This window comes from Rattus norvegicus, chromosome 4, assembly GCF_021556685.1.
Source record: "Rattus norvegicus strain SHRSP/BbbUtx chromosome 4, alternate assembly SHRSP_T2T, whole genome shotgun sequence".
Lineage (NCBI taxonomy): Eukaryota > Metazoa > Chordata > Mammalia > Rodentia > Muridae > Rattus > Rattus norvegicus.
The window spans coordinates 122203189-122220444 of NC_141537.1; the positions used below are offsets into that span (position 1 = coordinate 122203189).

The window sequence follows — 17256 nt, forward strand, 5'->3', positions numbered from 1 at the left end:
ACCTCCACCGTGTTACCATTTCCTAGCAACCTGTTAGTGACCTTAAAACATTAGTGAGACACAGAAGTCTCTGATCCTGAGGGCTCAGCTGGAGGAGGAGCTGAGACAGTTCCTCAGGTCCCAAGAGCAGCTGTGTCTGGACTTTCGCTTGGCTTCGTGTGGCTGATAAGACAGGGTTTCACTGTTTAGTCTGCGATCACCTTGAATGCTGCATCTCCTGCCTCAGCCTCCCTAGTGCTGGCGTCAGAGATGCGTGTGCTGTACCCAGCAGCAAGTGCTGTCTTGCCCTGAGTTTGCTGTTTGTTCTCAGGCAATTCTTGATGGTAGATTTGGTGGAAGAGGCAGCAGCTCCAGCAAGGCTTATGGTTCTGTTTGTGGCCAGTGGTGGCCTATATGTCTGTGGTTCATCTAGGGCCTGACACTATCTTCCTGTCTGGAGAGGACTGAGACTGCATGTGATTGAAGGCTAATTAACCCAAGCATTGTTTTACCGGGCCACTAGACAGGGTCATTTACTGGGCACAAAACAGGAAAATTTGCATATGAAAACTCCTGTCATGCCAGGCTCCCAAATCTGCCAGACTTTGAGTTCTAGTGGGAGGAGCTAGTAAGGCAGGGTGGCACCGGTGTGGGAGGAGGTGATGGCCTTCCTGTGCACAATCATTTGGGGTTAGCCAAACAACATCAGGGAAAGCTGCCTAAAGTTCTGTGGCCTGTAGGTGTGTTCATTCCTGTCTCAGATGAGGTAACTGAGGCTGGAGAGGGGCCAGGGCCTGCTGGGGCCTCACAGTTGGGGAAATGGGCTGCAGGGGTGGGTTTGGGTGGAAGTCCGAGCTCAGAGTTGTGCTGACCCTGCTCTCCCACATCTAGATAAACTTCGAGGGGAGATCAACAAGGTGGTGAACAAATACATTGACCAGGGCGTTGCAGAGCTGGTCCCTGGAGTGCTCTTTGTTGACGAGGTCCACATGCTGGATATCGAGTGCTTTACCTACCTGCACCGAGCCCTGGAGTCCTCCATCGCCCCCATTGTCATCTTTGCATCCAACCGAGGCAACTGTGTCATCAGGTAGGGCCCCTCACGCCTGCTCCCAGGCTTCCCACCTTCCTTCTGAGTGAGTGTTCTCCTTGGTTCAGTATACCTGCATGCCTTGAGGCAGATGGGGAAGAAGCAAGGTTGTGTTCTGATGAGAGGGTCTTCCCAGGGGTCTTTAGGGCTTTGCTATGTGCAAAGTGATAGTCATATAGGGCTGGTTTTTAGTGGGATGTCATGAGCTAGCTAACTTCCTGTTTCCTGAGGAGAGAGATATTCACTTCACTTCAGGTGAGGCAACTGAATGGTGTAACTTTGGTCCATTTCTTCCCACCCCAGACCTTCCTATGACAGTGGGGTACCTTGCTGGCCCTCCTCCCTCACACACCCTTGAGAGGCTCAGTAGAGCCCTGGATAGTGGGTGTTCATACAGTCCCTCCCATGTTAGTATAGCCCCAAAGCTGGGGTGGAGGGGTTTTCCAGACTCCATTTTTTCCTAAGTTCTCTGGGCCTGAGCTGTAGAGAATGTCCCAGCTTTTGTCTGAGGCCCATATCAGGTTCTAATATGCAGGTTTAGTGTCCTAGAGGTTTTCTGTGTTGCTGAGGGACAGTCAGGGCAGTCTCTGCAGTGCTGGGATGTGAAGGGCCTCTTTTCAAGCCCACAGCAGTTACAAGAGACAGTGCCCTGGGGCTTTGTGATCCTGACAATAGTCACTGGAGACACTGTGGTCCTGTGCCCAGGAATATTTAGGACAATCAAAGCCACACTACACTAAAAGCCTAGACTGCTGGCTTGCCTTTCCATGATGGTAGACCACATAGAAGAATGCCACGGTCCCTTGCTGGAGAAACTTAGTCTAACTAAGATTGTCCACACTGGGTGCTTATGGCTCTGGGTGGGCTAGTCTGGGGAGTAAGTAGTCTGGTGTTTGCTGAGAGCAGTAGTGCATTACAATAGCAGCCCCCCTCAATTGTGTCCCCTACCCATTTGTAGTTGGGGTATGTGTGTGGTTCATGTGCAGGTAACATTTTGTGCTGACACCCTATGATGCCATCTGGTAAGAGCATTATCACAGGTATGCCCTACAGTCATGGAGGATGCTGCTGTGCCAGGTCCAGGCCAGCTGCTGGAGGCGCAGGGCCTCCCGGCCGACATTTGGAGGCTATGAGTGGCCCTGGCTCAGGAAGCCTGGTACCTGTGGCTGCTGGAGGCTTGCACAGCTTCATCTGGGCTCAGCACGGAATCATGGTGCCCCCTGCTGGGAGCTCTGCCAGCAGAGCTAACGTAAACCAGCGTGTGCCAACATAGGCTGGCAGCTCTTGGACCCAGTTGCTAGGGCTATCTCAGGTGGAAGGAGCCCTTGGCCCCAGCCTGCTTGTGAGAACCAAGCTCTAGCCAGCTGTATGAACTCTATAGAGTAGGTTTGGTGCAGAGTGCCAGCTCTATCATGCTGACATCATCCACAGGAGCTGGCGGGAGCCGGCTCTTACAGCACCACACCACTGCTCCCACTGACTTAGGAGAGCAGGACCTGGGCTCTCACCAAGTAGGCATGCAGCTTGGATTCGGGTGAAGACTGGGCTCCAGAGTGCACTAGTTAGGCTAGGATGCTAAAAGACAGAATTTTAGGAATATCTACAGTGTGAGCACACCCTTCTCCCTGGAGGAGCTGCTGACCTCTTGCACCATCTGCATCTTGCACCCAAGCTCCAAGAGGAAGTCACATTGTTGAGGGCTTTCTCCTTGTCAGTTTTCTAGAGCTCTCTGTATGAGCCACCAACAGAGTGATGTCAGGACACCCTGCCACCCAAGGACAGATGAGGCTATTTCCCAGTGCTAGGCTACAAGCCAGAAGTGCTGCCACTTAGTTTGCTGTAAAGCTGACATGATCCTTTCAACCCAGTGGCTGCTGGGCAGTGAGTAGATATGAAGTGTTGAGCATGGCCTGGAGCGGGCCTCAGGGGACACTAGGCTCCCTGTGTTGAGGAAGGTTGGTAGGACCAAAGATGAATGTCTAATCTTCCTGCTTCCCAAGTTCTAGGATTACGGATGTGCCCCGTTTTCTTTTTGGTTGTTTGCCTTTACTCTTGTGTGGTAAACATTCTTTATGTGCTTCGGATGAAGGACGGACGTTTATTATGACAGCAATAATGTTAGAACCTATGAATGTATTTGAGTATTTTCTACCATTCTTTGGGTAGTCCTATCAATTTTTTGACAGTTTTTTGACACAGGTTTTAAACTTTTATTCAGAACTCTAATTTTTAGGGTAGGAGTTCAACTCAGTAGTGCATTGTCTGTGTAAGGCCTTGGTCTTCAACCCCTGTCCCCAGTAACAAATTTTAGGGCACCTTGAAGTCTAGTCCTCCTGCTTTTGTGCTTTGTTCTTACGTGAGTAGCACTGTCTCACCCAAGACCAGGTATTTTGTTTTCTCCCAAGAATGTATAGTTCAGCTCTGGGTTCATAAGTCAGTTGGGGTTAATTTTGTGCATGGTCAAAGAAGGGTTGATTCTACATCCAAACATGGATATAGATGTCCAGCCATGTGTTAAAATGACCCTCCTTTAACAAAAGTATTTATTATGTATATGTGTACTGCATGCATTTCTGTACACCATATATGTGTGTGCAAGTGCCACAGAGGTCATAGGACAAGTTACAGGTGGTTGTGAACCACCTGATAGTGGTGCTGGGAACCAAACTTGGATCCTCTGGAAGAGCAGTAAGATCTCTTACTGACTTAGCTTCTCCCCAGCTAGAATGACCATTTTTTCTTACCAAGTTGCACTGGCAGTGTAGTAATCTGGCTGTCCTTTTATAAGTGTCTCATTGTGTCTACTGAGCCAAGGTCAGGCACGTGACAGGGAGTTGCCCATTATATTGCCCAGGTGTTTACCACATTTTAGTTGTCAGGAAAGCCTTGTGCCACCTGATCAGGCGCCATTGTTACCTGTGAACATTTGGTGATATCCGTGGATAGTTTTATTTTTCATGACTTAATGCTGTGGGTGTCACACAGCATCTCACAGTGTATATGACAGCCTCAGCCTCTGACAGAAAATGAGGGGTCCAGACGTCAACAGTGGCGTGGTACAGAGCCTAGAGTTTCCAGTGGAAGAGTGTTAAGACGTGGCTGTGTTGTTTGCTCAAGCATAAGCTATGTTTCTAGAGGCCCTGCTTTATCCCTGCAGAGGTGCCATACCTAAGCTAAGGAGCATTGGTCTGTGGGCTTACACCCACAGTATCAACCAAAATCCACTCATGAACAAATCTGTGATATGGTGTGTTCCCCTCTGGGGGAGCTGCCACTGAGCAGGATGTGCTTTTCTCTTCTCGGATGGCATTCTGTAAACTCTTTCCCATGAACGTGTTTTCCAGAAGAGTCTGTCTGCTTCTGGCTCATAGCTTGGATGACTAAACAGTGCTTAGCAGTCCTTAGTAACTTCTGAGTGGTCTTTTGGTTTGTGTTTTAGTGTTATGAACTCAACTGTAAGAAAGCTCGTTACCCCCGTCTGTTAAGTTCTGTTCTTTTGGGGCTGGGGGACCTCATTCTCATGTGCCTTTTTCCAGTGAATTTCTTTTGTTTTTATCATGTCTAAACCAAAGATAATTTATAATGAGGCTGTGGAATTTTGATTATTTTTGTTTTTAGACTATTTCAACATGGCAGATTTTAGATATTAAGATGTCCTCAGAAGTCTTACCCTCCCAACTCCCCTGCCCCAATAAACTTTTAAGAAGAGTTGAAAGGGAATTCAGTAACAAAAATTTAAACATCATTTTTAAACTTTTTTTTGCAAAAAGATGGTAGCTATTCTAAGTACTGTGATTTGAATCCTGATAAAGCTTCTTATTTTGCAATTCTCTCTTACTATTAAAAAAAAGTGTTGCTGGCCTCAAATTCCTTGTATAGCTTAATGGTAACCTTGAGCTCCTGATCCTCCTGAGGCACGGTAGTAATACAGGCTTGTCCTCTGCACCCAGTCTGCGGTGCTGGGGATCAAACCTAGGGTACCATGCTTGCTGGCTAGCACTCTGCTGAGCACACCCAGTCCCCATCTTTACTGCTTTAACCATTTTTAACTGTATAACCATCCCTACTATGTGTATTTCCAAAACTTATTTAAAAATATATTCATTTTTATCTTATGTGTATAAAGCTACATGTATGTATGTATGTATGTATGTATGTATGTATGTATGTATACTACATGCATGCATGAGCCTTTGGATGCCAGAAGAAGGCATTAGACCTCCTGAAACTGGAGCTGTGAGCCACCTCGGTGCTGGGAAAACCAAACAACGGGTCCTCTGCAAATGCAGCCAGTGCCCGTACACAGCGCCGTCTCCATCCAGTGCCTGTTTCCAGGACCTTTTCTTCACCTGTCCCATCTCCTCTGCGCAGGCTGCAATTGCCTCTGACTTTTTCTGTGCACATGGCCACTTTGTTTCCTGGCATGCAGTCTGTCACCCATTGGACTTTGTGTCTGGTTGTTTCCTACTGTGCTTCAAGTTTATCCTGCCATACAGTTTACTTTCATTTATTTTTATAGTAAATACACACCGATACTCACCTGAATGGAAAGAATTTCAAAATAGATTTTTGATTTTTTTTTTCTTGCTTGCTTGAATTGTTTTTCTTCTTTTTTGTTTGTCTGTGTGCGCATGCTCACACGTCCACAGCACAGCACACATGTGGGAGTCTCTCTGAATTGAACTCGGACTATTAGGCTTGGTAAGCACCTTTGCCTGCTAGACCATGTCGCCAGCCCTGAAACCAAATATTTTGATATTAACAATTAAATTGAAATGGCATGCCTCGTTCTTTGTTATTCTAATCAGTTGTGTTATTTTTTGCAGTTGTGCTGTTAGGATGGCCCCCTGCAGAGGCCCACAGTCGCTCAGCTTCCATTGCTGTAGCTGGGCTGGCTGTAGGGCACCAGTGTCTGCCCAGCATGTGTCCCATCAGGCGGCTGGCACAGGCCTGGCAGGTTGGCAGGCTTCCTGTCCTGGCTGTTGACTAGGGCTTGGCTAAGGGTTGAAAAGAAAAACAAGGATGTAATTGGACAAGTCTCAGGAAGAAAAGTGTGAATGTAAGGGAGAACATTTGTGCCTCGTTAGTAACCAAGGAAATGCAACTCAATCAAGGTGTCCCCTTTCTCCTCCTCTAAACTGTGAGAGCAGCAAATATCTAGGAAGACAATGCTGGTGCTGGCTGCTGCGCTGGGGCCAGGCGCTCACACAGCTGTGCACAGGCAGCAGACCTCTGGGATGGTCAAACATGGTGATAGTTTCAGAGGAGATAATTCATGAATGTGTGCTGTCAAGTAGGAGTTAGGCCTGGTTATTAAGACTGAAGCAGGGTTGGGGATTTAGCTCAGTGGTAGAGCGCTTGCCTAGGAAGCGCAAGGCCCTGGGTTCGGTCCCCAGCTCCGAAAAAAAGAACCAAAAAAAAAAAGACTGAAGCAGGGTTAGAGAGTTGGCTCAGAGGTGAAGAGCACTGACTTCTTCCGGAGGTCCTGAGTTCAATTCCAGGGACCACATGGTGGCTCACAACCATCTGGAATCTGATGTCCTCTTCTGGTGTGTCTAACAGCTACAATCGTCTCATATAAATAAAATAAATAAATCTTAAAAAAAAAAAAGGCTGAAGCAACAGACAAAACAGAAAAATATATATATTAGCAGTATAATTATAAAACACTCATTGAAGATTTGGTAACTAGATGGGTCTGTTTGATTTTGGATTTGGTTCCTTCCCAAGCTGGCATAATAGAGCTGTTGCCCAGGGCCACTTGGCCCTAATACTCAGAGATGCTAGCTACCTACTTGTACTGTGAGTACCTCCATTCATGTGCCTGTTGTCCAAGGTCTGAGTCCCTTGGATGATGGGAGTGATTTTGACCCTTGCAGGGGCACCGAGGACATCACTTCTCCACACGGCATCCCGTTGGACCTGCTGGACCGGGTGATGATCATCAGGACCATGCTGTATACGCCACAGGAGATGAAGCAGGTAAGCACCACGCTCTTCCCCCTACTTTTCTACCCACTTCTGACCACTTGGCTAGCCTAGGCCTTGCTTTTGCTCACTATTCTGTGCAAGTCACTGCGTCCTTGAAGCTGTGAAAGATAGGTTATTCTGAGCAGACATTCTCAGATGGCTTAGAGCCTGTGCTCCCTGTGTGTCTGGCCCATCTACTCCCAATGAGCTCGAGGAAAGGGAGGAAAGAAAACATGGGCTTAATGGTCAAGGGGATGCCATCAGCCTAAGGTAGGAGCAAGTGAGAGTGATGTATTGTTTGGTGGTTAATGCACACTTGCAGTTCCAGCACTCAGGATGCCGAGGCAAGAGGATCACAGGATTTAGGTATAGTGAGATCCTGCCTCTAAAGGAAACAAACAAGCAAGCACAAACGTTCCAGGTCTGTACCTTGTTGGTAGACTGAATTTTTTCCAGCCTGCAGAAAGCCCTGGTTTTGGCCCCAGCAGCACATAAACTTGATTTGGTGAAGCTTTCTTGGCTTGCCCAGCACGTGAGAAATGGAGGTGGGAGGATCCTCCTCAGCCACACAGTGAGTTGGAGGCTAAGGAAGAAGACTGAGACAGATGAGAACCCTAAGCTTAGCTTACACAGATGTCTCAGTGTTGTGTGTAACACCAGTGAGGGGCTGGGACAGGGAGTATGCCTGGGGCATTCAGGTGGACGTGACTCTTCTCTTCTGGGAGCACCCTGAAACTGTGTCCTCCTGTGGCCTGTGCAATGTGGCCCCGCCAGTATTTCTCATAGAGAACAGTCAGGGATTCAAGGTGACACAGCAGCCTCTCTTGCATGTCCCAGACCAGCTGTTACAGTCATAACAGCCCCGTGTGAACCTGACTTAGGAGACCATCTCCATGACCTAACACCTTTCTCTGATACTGTGACAGTATCTGAGGTCAGGAGAGGATTATTTTGATGTGGATTCAGTGGCTTTGGTTTGTCATTTGACCCTGTTCTTTGAACCTATAGTGTATCACGAGGGGACAGAGCAGAGCAGGAGGCTTACCTCTTGATGGCTTTGGAGGGAAGGAAGGTAGGAAAGACTGGGCCCCATTGTCTCCTCAGATGGACATCCCAGTGACTAGCCCCTCTCACTGGGCCCCGAGTCTGAAATGGTGCTTTACCTCCCAGTCCAGTGCCAGGGAGGCCACTGAGCAGGGGCAGAGGCAAAACCACACGGCAGACCCGGAAGTACTTGCTGTTGAGCTCAAAGCTTTAGTCCTGCCAAGAAATGACACCCACTCCTCTGTGGCTTTCCTTTGCTGGCCTACTGGGCACTGTGGTAGCTGATCTTGGTTGTCAACTTGACACACCTCAAGAAGAGAACCTCAGCTGGGGAATTGTCTCCCTCAGACTGGCCTGTGGGCATGTCTGTGGGTCATTTTCTTGATTACTAATGATGTAGGCTAGCCCAGCCCATCATGGGCAATGCCATTCCTAGGTTAGCCTGGACTGTTTAAGAAACGAGCAAAGCGTGAGTCTGGGAGCCACTTAGTCAGTAAGCAGCACTCCTCCATGTTTCTGCTGCAGTTCCTGCCTCCAGGTCCCCACCTGAGTTCCTACCCTGATTTCCCTGGATCACCATCACAGGACTGTGAGTTGTGAGATGTAATAAACCTTTCCTCCCCAAGTCACAGAAGCGATCTAGAACACCCTGTCTGGTAACTGAGAGGCCTACCTTAGGCTTTGGGCCCTTGCCCTCAGACCCCATGAAGATGGTGATAAGAGACTTTCCTTTGTAGAATGTGAGCATTCTGTGAGCTCGACAGTATCAGGGCAGCATCCTCAACAGCCTATGATAACTAGGATTTACAGCTCAAGACTAAGTGATGGAGCTAGGGTCCCCGGCAAGGCTCCACTGGAGTGCTTTGTCTCCCTTATACCTGTGCTGTGACTAACAGGCCTACCTGGGCTGGTTCCCAGGCTTTTCTCAGTGGCTTCCTATCTGGGTCTTGGTTTGACCTTGGTGGCTTCAGGGATCCCCTCAGCCTTTTGCTGGAGCCAGGGCAGGTTTTACACAGATAAGCTCAACTTAAAACGTGTGTAGGGTACTAGTGTTGACACCTCATAAACATCCCTGCGGCTTATTAAATGATTAAAGATCTCGTTCAGAAGCTGTCAGTTTCTAAGCAGCTGAGGTAGCACTCCAATGACTGCTCTGGCCTATTCTAGAGACATTGAGAGCAGATACGCCTGGCATCATGGAAGGAAGCCAAGCTACAGAGCCAGCACAGCAGAGAGGCGGTGCTGTGCTGACCCTCCCTTCAGCCAAGCTCTGCTCTTCAGTGCTTGTATCTCTCTGGAGCTGGCAGCACTGAGGACGTAACCTAGAACCCTATGCATGCTGAGAACATGCTCTGCTACTGGTCTGTGTACACCCCAGTCCCTCTTGTAGTTCCCAGAGACTCTAGAACAGCCATTTTTGCTGTTGGCCTGAGGTCTTCCAGGTCCAGCTGTGGGTCACAGGTCCTTGAGTGCTGTGGCTGGCTGCTGGAACATGGGTGTGCTCTCAGGAATGCGTGCTGGCCTGCTGGCCTTAGCTCCAGGCTGCTCTCAGTGACAGCATGAGCCCTGTTCACAGGCAGCTGATGACTCCTGACCCGAGGCAGAGTCCTGAGCCATCAGACTCAGCGGCTCAAGTTTCCACTCCCCTTTCCCTCGGGAGCCTGGTGCTAGGACTCAGTGTCTTCCAGCTCCTGTGCCTCTTCTCTGGCTGTTTTTACAGCTTTAATTTAGACGACGGCTTCTTGATATCTTGTTTACGAAGCTGCCAGAGTGAAAAATTCCTGTATTATATGAGGCTCGAAGTCCTCGAGTTATCTCAGCCCCGCAACACACAACATCATTATCCCGCTGGCCCTTATCACTCAGTGCCGCTGCGCCCGTGGGACCCCGTGCCACCGCTGCAGCGTCTCACTGCTGCTGGCCGCCCCTCCAGCCTCACCAGGATACTCAGTGCAACAAGCATTAGGCTCTTGATAGATTAGATATCTCAGCGATATTAGGAGGACTGGTAAATCTTTAAAAGTAACTTTTTTGATTTATTTAACCATCGTATTTATCAGGCAAACAAAAATTTCTTCTCTTGCTTGAGTGCTCACAGGCCATGGTGCCCAAGCTGCCAGGGGAGGTTGGAACCTTGAGGCTCCCAGACGAGGCTAGGAGTGGCTCCAGTTCTCTGTAACGGTCGCAGCGACGGTGTGGGGTGCCCTGGAGTCAGATGATCCTAGCTCTGGCTGTGACATCATTCAAAAGGACTGTGGTTGGGCATGTTTGCCCCAGGGCACAGTCCAGCAGTGCTGGCGACCATCACTAGGTCAGATACTGAACACACTTGAGACACTTAACCATATTTTTTTTCTCCAAAGATCATTAAGATCCGAGCCCAGACGGAAGGCATCAACATCAGTGAGGAGGCCCTAAACCACCTCGGGGAGATTGGCACCAAGACCACGCTGAGGTGAGCTGAGTGGTGCCCCGCTGGAACCCTTTGCTGCGACAAGGCCTTGTCTTGGCACCTAGTCCAGAGCACTGAGAACCTAGAAATGAATTTTAGAATTCTGTCTCCATTGGGTCCATGCAGGAGCTCACACCAGTCTCCTCCCATTTTCCAGCAGAGCAGGGAGGGCCTGCCCCCATCACGCTGCTTGTACTCCAGGGAGCTGATGGCAGCAGCCCAGGGGACCAGTGCATCACAGTGTTCTCTCGGCTGTTCTTCAGGGCTCAGAGGCAGTGACTGGAGAAAATAGTTCTTCAGGCCCCGAGTCCTCCCCATATCCTTTGAGTCAATCTGTGGCTCTTACTCCTGAAGTAAAGGAGAATGGTCAGCTTTTTGAACTTTCAGTATTGAATTTTCATGTCTTGAACCCACTTGAGCTTTCAGTTGCCTGTGTTGATTTGCCTGTTTAAAGTCCCTGTCTGAGTTGGCTCTGCACACTGCCAGGGTGTGTGTGCTCGGAAGTGTTAGTGTGTCAGCCGAAGTGCAAATGTGAGAGGAGCACTGTGTCATCTGCTCTCGGGTGGCCGCTCTCTGCTCTGATGGGCAGGAAGTTCTCTGCCACCCTCGCCCTGGGCTCACTGGGGCAGACTGCTCAGCCATGCCAGTGGTGTCCATGCACCTGCTGACTTGGGGCTCCCTTCAGTGGCTCCCTGCTCACTGCTGTGCTGTCCGCTGTAGGTATTCAGTGCAGCTGCTGACCCCTGCCAACCTGCTGGCCAAGATCAACGGGAAGGACAGCATTGAGAAGGAGCACGTGGAGGAGATCAGCGAGCTCTTCTATGACGCCAAGTCCTCCGCCAAGATTCTGGCCGACCAGCAGGACAAGTACATGAAGTAACGTAGGGTTTGGAGGTGCACCCAGAGGACAGACCCCACACCGAGGACAGGGTCTTGCGTTGAGCATGCTTTGCAGTGTTACAGTTTGTTTGTAAATTATCAAACCTCCAAGGTTGTTTGGAAGGAACCCTTTCCCACCTAGCTTGTTTTTCTAATAAAACTGAATCTTATTTTGATGATACTTCTCTTTAGGTTTTTATTTTTTATATTTTTACTCGTGTGGTGTGTGTGTGTGTGTGTGTGTGTGTGTGTCTGTGTGTCTGTGTGTGCGCGTGCACCTTCTCGCAGGTGCCTGTGGAGGCCAGAAGACAGCATCAGAGCCCCTGGAGCTGGCGTTGCTCTGTAAGGTCCTTGGTTCTATCCCCAGCACAAAGCAAGGTGATTTATGCATAACACACACGGGTTGCAGAACCAGTTTGGATTTATAATTACTGTGCACTCGGTGCAGGGAGTTGTGGTGGCACAGCGTCCTGCAGTAGGCAGCCATTCATCAGTGAGTGTCAGCAGAATCAGGGTGTTACAGCTCATCTTCCTCTCAGGCTCTTGGCTGAGTTCTGATGACCCGAACAGTTAGACTGTTGAGTATTCTGACCCATGCCCTTGCTGGGTTTTGCTCAGTATTTTTCTTGTGATTAGCCTGGGGTGTAGGTCTCAGGGCCACACATGTCTACAGCCAATTTTGACGGGCACCTTGAGTAGGGCACCTCGGCACCTGGCCGAAGCTGCTGTGTCTGAGACTTTGTTCACACTCCATGTTCTGTGCTGGGCTCTGTCCAGTGAAGTTGCTCTGTACTAAACCACACTTAAGGTTTAAAAGCTTCCAGGACTGCCGGTTTACCTGTGCTGGGAAGTCTGCATGAGGCACTGTCTCACTGCTGACCTGGTTTAGGAAGCCATCAGTGTGCATTCATGGGTGGTCAGTGTATACGTTGGGTACCATGTCTTGAGACAGTCTTAATAATGTAAACCAGGCCAGCCGGCTTAGAGTTTTGGCAATCCTGCCTCCACCTTCTGAGTCGCTGGGATTATAAGCACCACCATTCTCAGCGTTACCATTTTGTCCTCATAGCAAAGATTTTGGTATTTAACTAAGCCTACTAGACCAATGTGGACATGGCGTGTAAGTCAAACGCACCTGCCCAGCTAGGTGGAGACAGAAGCCAGATTTGAGATCAGAGTAGCTAGTGCCAGAGCTGGACATGGAAACTGCACTTTCCATGCCCGGCAGTAGTTGTGAACCCAATCTTGAGCAGGTGAGGCTGTGCGGTAAACTGAGGAGAGCTGACTGTCCAAGCCCAATCCTCACAGCACCTGATCAGGACAGAAGCGGTGGAAGTTCTGAGGGGTTGAGCATAGTTCCTGCAGGCCCTGGCACCCGCTCTACAGAGCTTTTCGTGAGGACTAGGAATGTGGCCTGTGCTTCCTAAACCACAGCCCCCTCCTTCCTGTCGCTCCTCCCTCTTCTGAGGTGTGACAGTGCCTGGGGAGGGGGCGACAGTGCTCTGATGGGAGGGAGATGGTCTGGCTAGGTAGCAAGGTTTGGTTATTTTAATTTTCCTCCCTTTCCCCAGCAAGGCCTGTGATTATTACATTAATCTTACAGGCGAAGTTTTTATGGCCCATCCCTTGTAGACTATGAGAAGTTTCTCCATCCATTCCCAGGCGGGTAGCAGACCCTGGTGGGGAGGAAGTATTTGTTACATCTTATCAGGCTGACACACAATCTAACAACAATTACAGCAGCCCCATTTTTCCCACTAGTACAGCTCCAGCTTGAAAAATTGTTGTAATATTAAAGTCAGGCAGGATGGGGGCTGGTCACGGGAGATGGCCACTATCCCAGCTCTAGTCCAGGTTCCTGTGAGCCTCCCCATGAGCTACTTGGTGACTGAGTAGCTGCTGCTCATTCCAGGTGCAGCGCAGTCTCCCAAAGCCAAGGCAAATGCTTGCCTCTGCTTTGCAAATGCTTGCCTTACCTTTTCGAGTTTGCCCAACCCTAGATTGATTCAGAGACTATTCGGGGTTTAAGAAGGAATAGCTTGCTTTCTCGCACCAAAATGTGGTGGCTGCAGCAAAGAAATGGAATTGTAGGCAGAGGGCGGGACTTACACCCTGTAGACCTTTCGCTCCCTGACCCCTGGGCTAACCCTGATTGGGCATCTGGCCACGTCTGAAAAGGCCCTGCCTTTGAGTGAGTCGTAGCAGCCAAGCTGGGACGTGAGCCACAGGCACTATGTGACTAGGGTTCAGATCAGAATGACCAGTTTCTGGCTCTTGTTGCTAGAGGAGGTCTGGATTTGTGAAACAGGCGAAAGCTGAGGTCCAGCCCTCTGCGCTTGGATGTAGTTCTGTTTGTGCTCCAGCTTCCAGAACGGGTCCTGCTATCCCCTAGAAAGGAGTGATGGTAGGGTCTAGTATCAGCCAGACAAGCCAGCTCTCCTTTGGGATCCTGAGAGGTACACACCATCCTCCCATCCCAGGATGCAAGTGACCTGGGGATTTGGGTGACCTGTGGCAAAGTCCGGCAATAGAAGGCGCGGGCTGGCAGGGCTGGCAATCGCCCGCTGGCCCTGTCGCTCTCCCCGTCACTCGGCTCTGTGCGGTGATTAATGGCCGGGGCGAGAGCGCGTGCGGCCGTCAGCGCGATGGATGTGGCTGTCAGGCCGAGCGTCCGCGCTGACCCCCGGCCCCGGCCCGCGCGATCAATGGGCGGCGTGCGACGGGCGAAGGCTGGGCTGGCGCGATAAGATGGGCCGATGCGCGCCCGCCGATTGCCCGCTCCGTCACCCGCCGTCACCGGCGCCGTCACGCCGCCCGCGCGCGGGTCGGCGCCGTCAGCACGCGTGATTAATGGGGACGCGGGAGGGAGGTGCGGCCCAGACCCTTGCTGCCCGCGGACCCCGAGTGGTGTGGCCCGCAGCGCCCCCGTGTGGCCAGACACGCAGCCTGGGGGTGGAGGATGCCTGTGGGAGAATTAATTGGAGTAGGAGCATGGAGCTTGGCTTTATTGTGTTGTTGAGCTTCGCTTCTTATTTTGTATTTTGCTCTCACTCTGTAGGCTGGGACTCTCCATATAGAACAGGGTGGCCTCGAACACAGATTCCTCTGCCTGCCTTCTCCTCCTTAGTGCTAATTTTGTGTTAATTTCGAACAAGGTATAGAATTTGGACTGAATCAAAGGAAAGGGTATGCAATGATGGGGTGTTCCACTTCTGTTCCCTCTGTGCAAGCCACTTTAATACTCGCAGTGTATTTCCTAGTGAGCTAGAGATGGCAGAAACTTGGGAAGGAAGGTGCTATCAGTCTCAGGTCCAGCCTCTGCATTTCACAGTGGCTGACCCAGTTCCCTCATCCTGAGTGATGTAGGAATGGCTGCATATCCTTGCCTAGAGTTTCAGATCTGCTTGTATTCTCCTTTAAAGCGTATAGTCACAGAGTAAAATCCCTAGGCCATAAGTGGGCCACTGTGAGTTCTTTCAAGAAGAATCTTCCTAACCCTTTGAGAAGAAATAATGTCTACTCACTTCTTCCTTGGGCCCTAGCAACAAACTAAAGTCCATTAAAGACCAATGAATTTCTTGGTCTTACAGAGCAAAGGGTAGGGGATTACAGGCAGGAGTATGGGTGACCTTAAAGCAGCCACAGTGGAAATGTGCACCCAGCAGTGATGGTGACTCCCCCCATGGCTGTATAGAGCTTCTTCCCTGATACCTCCTCACCTATATCCTCTAGCCCCTCTTGGAGCCCCCGAGGCCAAGCTGGTAGAATTAGGGCAAGATTACATACAATTTGTTGGGACAGGAAGCTGAGTACTCAGGGGAGGGTCCTGTGAACTTCCCTGGCCTCCCCTTGAAAGGAAGGTCAACAGTCAACAATCCCACCTGTGAAGATTGTGGGCAAGCCAAACTAAAGATGGAGGCAGTTCGCCTTGGAGAGCCTTGTACAACAGCTGCTTCTGGCCCACGAGTGCTGTGGTTGGAAGAGTTCCTATCCTTATTGAGTTGGCTCCTTTCATTCAGAACAGTGTGAGGCTATCCCATCATTATGACTGCTCATGGCCGATTGGGCTCCCCATTTCTCATACATGTAAGCATTGGGAGAGGACATGGACACTTAGTTCTAAAGGGATTTTCTAGAGCTTTCCAGATGCACTGTCATGTCCTTCTTACTCACTGCCCCCATCAGGTGTGTGTCATGCTCACTCTTCCTCACACACATGGCACACACGCACGTTACTGCGTACACACACACACACACACACACACACACACACACACACACACTTGTAAGGGGTGGAGGATACAGGGTCTTACTGTGTAGACCTGGAACTAAGACCAGCCTGCCTCTCCTCTGTCAGAAGCAATGGGATTAACGGTATACATCACCACACCAGGCTCCTCCTTGCTTACTCTAAACACAAACAGTAATGGACATGATCACTTTTGGTATTTCCCTCCAGTGCATCTTAGGGATTTTTCTGATCTAGTCTATACCCAGACTTCCCACTATGGAGACAGTAGCCCAGGCTGGCCTTAAACTCATGATCCTCCTCTCAGCCTTGTGAACACTGGGATTACTGTCACCCCTCTGATGGGTTGTGGGTCTTCTTGGGGTGGGCTTTGAAGGATGAACAGGAGACTGACAGGCAGGAGGGGAATACAGGTGATGGGCTTGGTAGACATTGTGGAAACGCTCTTGTTTGGGGTGTAAGCTCCCATGGTGTATTCTGTTTCCATTCCCACAAAAGCTATTTGCTGATACAACGCAATACCAGATGAACTGATCACAGGTTTCAGCCAGAAGGGTGCGGGCAACGGCAGCAATGGCACTCCTGTAGCAGTCCAGACCAGGGCCTGGCACGTCTAATCCAGGCTGGGTTTCTGCCATCACTGGGAAACATGTTCTTCCCCAGGGCCTGAGCCACCATGGGAGAGATTAAGCTTCTTGGTCTTCCCTAGACTCTCCTGAGGCTGTCAGCCAATGCAGCAGAGCAGGCTGGAAGCAGGGAGGTAGTGGGAAGGAGAGCAGCATACAGGAGTAGGGTTTCAGGGAGCGTGGCAACCTGGCTTACTAGCATTTGTCTCATTGCAGCTTAAGAGTTTACTCTAGCTCAGTCCATGGTGGCAGGACAGACGTCCAGACAGCAGGAACTTGCAGCATCACTCACACTGCATCCAGTCAGATGGCTGCCCCTGCTCTGCTTTCTCCTTTATCAGGCTAGGACCCAGCCAGTGAAATAACAAAGTCCACATTTAGGGTGGGTTTTTCTCTCAACCTAATGAAAACCCCTCACAGGTATGAAGAGTTGAATCTCATGTAATTCTTCACAGGCATTCCCACCTGTCAAGTTCCCAGACCCAGATCCTCTCCATCTACTTATGTCACTCCAACTAGGTCCCAGCAAAGGTGCCCGGAGGGCTCCAGTAACCAAGTAGTAGAAAGGGAGCCTCGACCAAACTGCTGCTTCAGGGGGCTCTGTTGACTCCCTCTGACTGGCTGGCTCTGGCATAGTTTCAAGTAACCAGGCAGCAAGAGGCTCAGTCCCTCAGTCCCTTCCCCCCAACTCCCTCAAATGGTAGGTTTTCTACAGACCAACAGAGTATCCTGTTGCCTGGGCCCCACCACCTTCGGCTAGGCTCCTGCAACCCTGTGGCTAGCTGGCAGCAGAGTGCAAGATGTGGCTGCCCACCTGTGTCTGAGCAGCTTTAAGCAGTGCTGCTGTTGAGGCCAGGCGTTGTCCTCAGTCAGGCTCGCACTGCAGAGAAATGTTCCAAAGCTGTACAGAACAGCATGTGCAAGGGCCTGCTGTGTACATTTTCCTAGTCTTGCCCAAGAACTGCCC

At 50.2% G+C, this 17256-nt stretch overlaps 1 protein-coding gene across 1 annotated transcript in view; it reads left to right on the forward strand.

Moving 5' to 3' along the window:
• Positions 1–11595, forward strand: part of Ruvbl1 (RuvB-like AAA ATPase 1) — a 34917-nt gene extending 23322 nt beyond the window's left edge. Inside the window, exons 8-11 of the mRNA NM_147177.1 lie at positions 871–1069; positions 6949–7051; positions 10447–10538; positions 11256–11595. Of these exons, the coding sequence (NP_671706.1) occupies positions 871–1069; positions 6949–7051; positions 10447–10538; positions 11256–11415 (554 nt within the window). The 3' untranslated portion in view covers positions 11416–11595. The remainder of the gene's footprint in view (positions 1–870; positions 1070–6948; positions 7052–10446; positions 10539–11255) is intronic.
• Positions 11596–17256: the final 5661 nt, after the last annotated feature.